Source organism: Myxine glutinosa, chromosome 10 (assembly GCF_964187855.1).
Source record: "Myxine glutinosa chromosome 10, kmMyxGlut1.1, whole genome shotgun sequence".
Taxonomy (NCBI): domain Eukaryota; kingdom Metazoa; phylum Chordata; class Myxini; order Myxiniformes; family Myxinidae; genus Myxine; species Myxine glutinosa.
The window spans coordinates 118,653,552-118,663,521 of NC_136270.1; the positions used below are offsets into that span (position 1 = coordinate 118,653,552).

General features: G+C 46.4%; 1 protein-coding gene across 4 annotated transcripts in view; it reads right to left on the reverse strand.

Annotated features, from left to right (window-relative positions):
* Positions 1-5,518, reverse strand: part of LOC137433829 (BCL2/adenovirus E1B 19 kDa protein-interacting protein 2) — a 73,612-nt gene extending 68,094 nt beyond the window's left edge. The window contains exons 1-2 of one of the 4 annotated variants that reach the window (XM_068126215.2): positions 4,669-5,102; positions 4,247-4,635 (exon numbers count right to left, since the gene is read on the reverse strand). In XM_068126215.2, the coding sequence (XP_067982316.2) occupies positions 4,247-4,635; positions 4,669-4,965 (686 nt within the window). In that variant the 5' untranslated portion in view covers positions 4,966-5,102. Of the gene's footprint in view, positions 1-4,246 lie in introns of all 4 variants that reach the window. The other 3 variants (XM_078786032.1, XM_068126214.2, XM_068126213.2) reach the window with 3 other exon arrangements.
* Positions 5,519-9,970: the final 4,452 nt, after the last annotated feature.

A 9,970-nucleotide genomic window follows, 5' to 3' on the forward strand; every position in this document is an offset into this window, starting at 1 on the left:
TCCTTCTCTCTGGAAAACTCCACATGGATCTCATTCTCCCGCTTCCTGGCATTCCTAAATTTTTGACGGTAAGCTTCGGGGACCAATAGACTTTGAGGTGGCTTTCTTGACTGTCTCATAATCTGCACATTGGTCAATCGGGAAAGCAGAATATATATCTTGAGCTTTACCCACCAGAACACTTTGTACTAACATAGTCCACGACTCCACAGGCCATTTTAACATCTGAGCCACCTTTTCAAAGTGTAAAAATAACTTATTAAAGGGTGGAACAAGTCTTACATGCCTACCAATATTCCAAGAGTTCTGACATGTTGTCGAACTATCCGCACGGATAAGATTTCTCTCCGTCCTCCCAGTAATTCAAGCTCCTCGAGTTAAATTTCCCTCTGATACTCCACGTCCCGTTCCTTTAAGTCCCTTTCAACTCTCCTTTCCTCTGCTCTTTCCTCTGCTCTTCTCTTCTCTCCTCAAGTTCCTTTTCTACTTTCCTTTCCTCTGCTCTCTTCTCCTCGAGTTCTCGTTCCTTTTCTGCTTTCCTTTCCTCTGCTCTTTCCACTGCTCTTTTCTCCTTGAGTTCTCGTTCCTTTTGCTCTTTTCTCCTCGAGTTCTCATTCCTTTTCTGCTTTCCTTTCCTCTCGTTGCTGCCTCTTCTCTTCCAATTCCAACTCTGTTAATCTTTCCTGGCTCTGCAGTTGCATCTCAATTTTCCAGAGCTCCATTTTTCCTTTTTCCTCTGGTAACCAATCCAATGCTACCTCTTCCCATTTTTTCTCTCCCACTAAATATTCTACCACCAACGTCTGAATCTCTGCCTTCTTCATATTAACTCAGACCTCTAAGTTACAGTATTTGGCCAACGTCCTAAGTTCCGATCTTTTTAACGCCTGGAACTGTGCCTCGTTAGGGGACGTCACAAAATTTTCCAAGTCAAACACCATTGTGATGATTTGTTAGCAAGCCTGTTAACCTTCACACAAAAAAATTCAAATTTGGGAATGTTAGGGAATTTTCAAATTTGGGAATGTTAGGGAATGGCAAATTTGAGAATGTTAGGGAATTCAATCCCGGTTGAGCCCCCAATTTCTGTTACGTGTTCCTCCCCAAACCCCGGTTACAGTGCATTTCAGAGTCTTGAGAGGGAACACGGCAGAACGATTTGTTATTTTGAGTGTTCTAATAAACCACGGTAAAACTACCCGAATACAATTGTAGAACAAAACATGTAATTGTATTAAGAACTCTCACATACACAATAATAACACTCTTAAAGCAAGTACAATGAAAATGTTACTTGCATCAAATGAACAATACATATGATGGTACCATCATTCCCCAATTCTCTCAAAGCAATGAACTCACGACACGCCAAACGTGACTGGAATGTAACATTCCCCAAAGTCCATGCAGAACGACGAGAACAGGCCGGTATCGGCACGACGGCGGAAGAGGAGTTACGAGGTGAGAGGTCGATATGGGAATGGAGCCGATATGGGAACCAACGGCAATCAACATGATGAGGTCGATATGGAAATCCCAATGACAAAACAAGATGCACCATGCGGACAGTCTCTTCGAGGACAAAATGGCCTACCAGCCTGTAATGGAGGTGCTTGATTTTTCTCCAACAATAACTCATACTTGGTAATAAAACCTGAGACGCAGGTTTAATTGCAATCGCAATATAGGACGATGTTGCGGGCAATCCCTCCCCCGAGAAGCCTCAACTCATTTGCGACCAATATCAAAAAAAGTCCGCTCGCAGCCTCGATGCGATTCATGGCTGTATCTCTCTCATGTCTGTCTCTTCTTCCTCCTTCTCTTCCGGTTCCTTTGCCGCATTTTCATTTTTCCTTCACAAACATTTCTTGTTACCTTTTACTAAAGTCATCTCCATTTCACACAAAAATCTTAACAATATTACCTGAAACTAAAAATCCTACATGTACATAATAACAACAAAGGCGGAAGTGACGGATCCGTAACAATGGCATGTTATCACAAATCTTCACACTTCCCATCTAAAGCAAAGTTGAAAGATGCCAAAAAGTTCCACCAGGTATGACGGACACAATATCAAACTTTAAATTTAAAAAAGTTTTCCCGTTTTGACCCCCTGTGACCCAAAGTCCTCACCCCATTGATATTTTATGCAACCTTGATTTTTGACCTTTTGATCTAAAAAAACAAATCACCTTCTAGCTTTTGAATTGCAAGTGCCAGCACCATCTTGCAAGTGACAGCACCATCATGTAAGTGACAGCACCATCATGTAAGTGACAGCACCATCATGTAAGTGACAGCACCATCATGTAAGTGACAGCACCAAAATGCAAGTGCCAGCACCATCATGTAAGTGCCAGCACCATCATGTAAGTGACAGCACCATCATGTAAGTGACAGCACCATCATGTAAGTGACAGCACCAAAATGCAAGTGCCAGCACCAAAATGCAAGTGACAGCACCAAAATGCAAGTGACAGCACCAAAATGCAAGTGACAGCACCATCATGTAAGCGCCAGCACCATCATGTAAGTGCCAGCACCATCATGTAAGTGCCAGCACCATCATGTAAGTGACAGCACCATCATGTAAGTGACAGCACCAAAATGCAAGTGCCAACACCATCATGGAAGTGACAGCACCAAAATGCAAGTGCCAGCACCATCATGTAAGCGACGAGAACCAAAATGCAAGTGACAGCACCAAAATGCAAGTGACCGCACCAAAATGCAAGTGACAGCACCAAAATGCAAGTGACAGCACCATCATGTAAGTGCCAGCACCAAAATGCAAGTGCCAGCACCAAAATGCAAGTGACAGCAACATCATGTAAGTGACAGCACCAAAATGCAAGTGCCAACACCATCATGTATGTGACAGCACCAAAATGCAAGTGCCAGCACCATCATGTAAGCGACGAGAACCAAAATGCAAGTGACAGCACAGTCATGTAAGTGACAGCACCAAAATGCATGTGACAGCACCATCATGTAACTGACAGCACCAAAATGTATGTGACAGCACCATCATGTAAGTGACAGGCAGCACAATCATGTAAGTGACAGCACCATCATGTAAGCGACGAGAACCAAAATGCAAGTGACAGCACAATCATGTAAGTAACAGCACCAAAATGTATGTGACAGCACCACATTGTAAGTGACAGCACCATCATGTAGGTGACAGCACAATCATGTAAGTGCCAGCACCAAAATGTATGTGACAGCACCATCATGTAAGTGACAGCACCAAAATGTATGTGACAGCACCATCATGTAAGTGACAGCACCATCATGTAAGTGACAGCACCAAAATGTATGTGACAGCACCATCATGTAACTGACAGCACCATCATGTAACTGACAGCACCATCATGTAACTGACAGCGCCATCATGTAAGTGACGAGAACCAAAATGCAAGTGACAGCACAATAATGTAAGTGACAGCACCAAAATGTATGTGACAGCACCAAATTGTAAGTGACAGCACCATCATGTAAGTGACAGCACCATCATGTAAGTGCCAGCACCATCATGTAAGTGACAGCACCAAAATGCAAGTGCCAGCACCAAAATGCAAGTGACAGCACCAAAATGCAAGTGACAGCACCAAAATGCAAGTGACAGCACCAAAATGCAAGTGACAGCACCATCATGTAAGTGCCAGCACCATCATGTAAGTGACAGCACCATCATGTAAGTGACAGCACCATCATGTATGTGACAGCACCATCATGTAAGTGACAGCACCATCATGTAAGTGACAGCACCATCATGTAAGTGACAGCACCATCATGTAAGTGCCAGCACCATCATGTAAGCGACAGCACCATCATGTACCTGACAGCACCATCATGTAAGTGGCAGCACCATCATGTACCTGACAGCACCATCATGTACCTGACAGCACCATCATGTAACTGACAGCACCAAAATGCAAGTGCCAGCACCATCATGTAAGCGACGAGAACCAAAATGCAAGTGACAGCACAATCGTGTAAGTGACAGCACCATCATGTAACTGACAGCACCATCATGTAAGTGACAGCACCATCATGGAAGTGACAGCACCATCATGTAAGTGACAGCACCATCATGTAAGTGCAGCACCATCATGTAACTGACAGCACCATCATGTAAGTGACAGCACCATCATGTACCAAGCTCGAAAACCACATTAAACCACACACACCGTCACATGATTCACATGGGGTAGTTACAACACCCAGACCTGGTCCTCACCTTGCAGGACTTGACGTGGTGATTGGTCGATCCAACCGATGCTCTTGATCTTCATCAAGGCTTCCCCACACATCGCTGTCCCTTCCACTTACCGAAGCTAGACCATCCATCTCATCGCTACCTTCCACCTGCTGAAGATGCACTTCGTCACCTTGTTTGGCAAGCGCGTCTGCACCCACCATTTTGCCCTCATCGGACTTGACACTGACCACCTCGGGCTCGACCTTGTCATCACCGGACTCGACCGTGTCCACCTCGGACTCGACCCTGTCCACCTCTGACTCGACCCTGACCACCTCAGACTCGACCCTGTCCACCTCGGACTCGACCCTGTCCACCTCGGGCTCGACCGTGTGCACCACAGACTCGACCCTGTCCACCCTGTCCACCTCGGACTCGACCCTGTCCACCTCGGACTCGACCCTGTCCACCTCGGACTCGACCCTGTCCACCTCGGACTCGACCCTGTCCACCTCAGACTCGACCCTGTCCACCTCAGACTCGACCCTGTCCACCTCGGACTCGACCCTGTCCACCTCGGACTCGACCCTGTCCACCTCGGACTCGACCCTGTCCACCTCGGACTCGACCCTGTCCACCTCAGACTCGACCCTGTCCACCTCGGACTCGACCCTGTCCACCTTGGACTCGACCCTGTCCACCTCGGGCTCGACCCTGTCCACCTCGGACTCGACCGTGCCAACCTCGGACTCGCTCATGTTAATATCGTTCTCATGTCTACCGCCTGTTACGAAGTGGTCGACCTGCCTGCTTTGAGGTAGCAAACCATCCACCGTGGGTTCACCTCCCAAACAGACCAGGCTGACAGAGCAGACCCGTCCGACTATTCATATACCCGGGGATGCAAGCAACAAACACGCCGAGTCGACCACCAGAGTACCCTGAAATGCAGTCGCACTTCCTGTTCTGGTTTTCACGACTCGAACATCATCTTGCGCTTTATTGTTTGTTTCTCAGCGCCGATTGAAACTCACTCCACCTCTCAGTGGCACGCCCAAACGAACCCGACGACTCCAGTCAAACGGGTTCATCGAGCCCTTCTCGTCTCGCTTCTTCAACAAAAAAAATCAACCAGCGAACCAGTAAGACACGCAGCTCACATCATCCAGAAACAGGGAATGCAAAATTACCTCAGGATACCCGCCAATCAACATCCCATCACACATTGTACCGCCTCCTCCTCAATCCCCGCCCCGCCTCGCCTCTACAACGTCATTACATCATCACGCTAATGCTGCGTCATCACGTATTACTCCGCCCTACTGTTTTTCCCTTCCCATCTCGCTTTTACTCCGCCCACCCCTCAATGCCGAAGCTTCGGGCTGCTCCTCCCTTCACGCTATGCCACACCCATTACACTTTGCTTCGGCCTATCACGTTAAACTTCGCCTCTCACGACACTTACCGCCTTACGTGCTTACGTAGGAGCCGTCTTTGATACAGTGCCAAGGAAATCGTATTTTGTGTTCTTGGATGCCAGGTTTAAATCACTTACAGTGTTGAAGTCCAGAACGTAATGCATGTCCGCACCCAATTCACTAAAATTAGCTCCGCTTGCAAATACTGAAGTAAAAGATACCAAAATGAGACACCTCCTCCAAAAGCGTCCGAGTGTACTGTATGCAAGGTTTGGAAACGATGACAAATGAGGCCAAAAACAATGGCACAAACGAGGCGGCGGCCGCTCCTAATTTAAAGCCTGGCTCCGCCCTCGTAACCTTTCGGTGCCACGCCTCTTCCGGGATTACCATGGAAACGTCAATGCTGTGACGTATACGGTGAGATGAGTCATATAATTTTAAAAACGATGATGATCCCTTGCGAAAGCATCATCCTCTTGATGAGAGGTTAAAGGCCAACGTTGCAGGAAGCGGAACGATAATGATGATGGTTTGCAAAGTGGTTATTTACAGCGTTTCCATGGATACCAAAGATCTTTGGGCCCTGATTTGCTGACAGTGATACACTTCAAAATCTCTTGTGATTCCTTCGGCATCACGAGTCACAGCCTCTTCGTTCCGCAACAAGTCGGTTCCTACGCACATCCTTCAGTGAAGGAAAAGGGAATATTTGACGCACTACGCTTTGATAAATATTCCAGGCAGGAGCAATATGGTCTCACTACCTCGGGTGGCCTCAGGCCAAAGCCAAAGGTGGACATGAATAAATCATTGTTGGAATCGCTCTCCAGGTCTCCGAACGATCGCAAGGGACTACAGGCCCTTGGAAGGTGTCTGCAAGTTTTGTTCCTTGGGTTTCTTAGTGAACTAGATGGTATTCATGGAATACTTACCCAGCGCAGTCAACTTGGTGCGAGCCAACTCTTCTGTTTTTTTACATTTTTTTTCTTTGATGCAATATGGCTGCCAGACCACGTGAGCGATGACATCATAAATTTATATTCTCTAATATAATTGTTGCATAGATCACGCCCAATACATCTCAAACTGATCAGACCAAGCGTTGTCCCTGTCGAATTATGACGTCATAATTATGGCACCAATGACGTCATCGTTAACAACACCTATTCCCCAAATTAGTGGGGGGGCCGTGCATGGGTAATTTTTTCTTTTCATTTAAAATTGATGCAAAAGTTTCGTTTTCAGTACCAATTTGAAGGTAAGGGCCTATAGAACAATTTTGGTTTGAGTGTTAAGCACTCAGACCAAAAATGGGGGTTCTGGGGACGTGGGGGGTTCCGGACCCCCCACCGGCCCATGCGAAATATGGAAACTGTTATAACTTTTGATTGGATGATCCGATCTGAACATATGAGGTATGTATGGATTCAGGATCAGGAGTAGCAACTTGTATTTCAAGCATATTGCCCATAGAAGCAATAATTTTGCCGGTATCGGCGCATATCCACAAAAAAGACCAAGGGTCATAGGCCCGGTAAGCTGAAACATGTTTAAAAAAAATAAACTGGACAATTATAAAAAAGACCAAGGGTCATAGGCTCGGTAAGCTGAAACATGTTTTAAAAAAATTAACTGGACAATTATACTCGGACCCAATGATATAGTGACATTTTTATTTATCTTTTAACTGTGCTACAATATGGTGGTGAGTAACTGCTCAGACATTGCTTGAATAACTCCTTGAACAATAGGTTTTTATAAGAAAGTGGCTAACAAATCGACCATATATACATGTCAGCATTGGAAATTGTTCTGGTCCAGCTACTTCTCGCATTTGCACTTGCACAGACGTGTGCACTTCAACTTTGCCCTAATGCACTTGCACAGAGCGCAGGTACTTGTGCAAGTGCACTTCACATCCAGGTGGAATACATCCTTGGCGAGGGGCAGCGAGGTCCAAATGTGGAGCAGCTTGCCGTCCTCTTCCTTCCACCCATGATTAGTGGGGTTGTTGACAGGCATCATGGACCTTTGGGCTGTTCTCCAGATGCTCGCTTGGAAGACACTCCTTTTGAGATGTTGATCCAAAGCATCACTCGTTGGGGGAATTCTCTCCACGTCCCTAATCTTCTGTGAGAACACCCTCATTCGGACGAGGTCAACGTCATTGTCCTCGTTTGACTCATTGGAGTACAGCCGACAGACAAAGTTCGTTGCCACTTCTTTCAGCCTTGGCGATGTTTGGAATGCAGTGTCGACGACAGTTGCAAATTCCTCCATGAGGGATGGCACTTCATGCATCAACTTGCAGCAGTATCGCTTACCCTTCAACTTTAAGGAAGACCTGCTGTCTGATCCAGTGAATGCGTGGAAGAGGGCCATGGCTTTGCAAGTTGTCGTCCCCAGGTTTGTGGCGATGGTGTTCAGGGAGATCATTCTGGTTGTCTTTCCTGCTTTGAAGGAGATCCAGATTTCTGCGGCCGGATTCAGAGCCTTGATGTGATGGAAATTACTCAGAGGGATTACGACAACATCTGTGTCTCCAGTATGAACCATCCCAAGTGACGATGTTTGGAGGGTGTGGAGGAGATGTACCAGGACACGAGTGTCAGCTTCCTCATGGTTGCATTGATCCATTAGTCGACTGTTTCCAACATCGTGGACTTGATCACCTGCAGTGATGTAGACATCCTTGTCATCTGGGAACTGTCCTTCTGTTGTCTTTTTTGACAGGAATGAGAACAGTTCGTTCTTGTTATCAACGTTCACCAGAAACTTCTGCCAATTTCCTGGGATTTTGGTAGTACCAGATACACGTTGTCGGGTGCCTGTTTCTCGTTTTTCCCTTGTGCCTCCTTTGATTGTCAGTACCAGATACGCGTTGTCGGGTGCCTGTCCCTCGTTTTTCCCTTGTGCCTCCTTTGATTGTCAGTAACAGATACGCGTTGTCGGGTGCCTGTTCCTCGTTTTTCCCTTGTGCCTCATTTGATTGTCAGTACCAGATACGCGTTGTCGGGTGCCTGTCCCTCGTTTTTTCCCTTGTGCCTCATTTGATTGTCAGTACCAGATACGCGTTGTCGGGTGCCTGTTGCTCGTTTTTCCCTTGTGCCTCGTTTGATTGTCAGTACCAGATACGCGTTGTCGGGTGCCTGTCCCTCGTTTTTCCCTTGTGCCTCCTTTGATTGTCAGTACCAGATACGCGTTGTCGGGTGCCTGTCCCTCGTTTTTTCCCTTGTGCCTCATTTGATTGTCAGTACCAGATACGCGTTGTCGGGTGCCTGTTCCTCGTTTTTCCCTTGTGCCTCATTTGATTGTCAGTACCAGATACGCGTTGTCGGGTGCCTGTCCCTCGTTTTTTCCCTTGTGCCTCATTTGATTGTCAGTACCAGATACGCGTTGTCGGTGCCTGTTGCTCGTTTTTCCCTTGTGCCTCGTTTGATTGTCAGTACCAGATACGCGTTGTCGGGTGCCTGTCCCTCGTTTTTCCCTTGTGCCTCCTTTGATTGTCAGTGCACGATACTGGTCCCAGACAATGTCTACTCTTGTCGATCTTTTCAAGTCGTGGCGAACTCTTGGGCAGAATACCTTGTCGAAATATGAATCAGAGGTGTTTCCTTGGACAGTTGTACCAGGAAGTGAGTGTATCAGTACTCCACCGTCAATAACAATGAAGTCGTAAACATCTGGCACAACTAGCTCCTCGTCGACAGAAATGGCGCAACTCGTACTGGCTTCCACGATGTATACCAACAAATCTGACTTGGTACAAGAGTTGAGGGACCCTTCGGATGACAACGCAGGTGGTTATGGGGAAGATTCGTGATGAAAATAATCCTCCAAATCCCCCCAAAAAATATTTATATGAGTGCTTGACACTCGAACCAAAATTGTTCTATAGGCCCTTACCTTCAAATTGGTACTGAAAACGAAACTTTTGCATCAATTTGAAATGACTGAGTGTCCGGGCACCCCAATATATGGAGGTATTTACAATGAGCCATGTTTCAGTTTTTTCCATGCAGCGGTTGCCCCTCTATATTTTGCACCTGTATATATGCACATCTGTATATATGCACCGGTTGCACCTCTGTTGCACCTCTATATTTTGGAGATATAGAGGTGCAACATTTTTCGGTTTTTCCAAGATGGCGCCTGTACCACATTACCTATGATGTCATGATTATCATTAAAATATTCTACATGAGGAGGCGCTCCAATGGTGAAAATTTCGTGTCCATCAGACACATTGTTGCTGAAACAGTTGCAGACAGTTGCTGAAATTTTTAAAATAATGATCAGATGTATGTGCTGTATTTGTCGAATTATGACGTCATAACGAAGG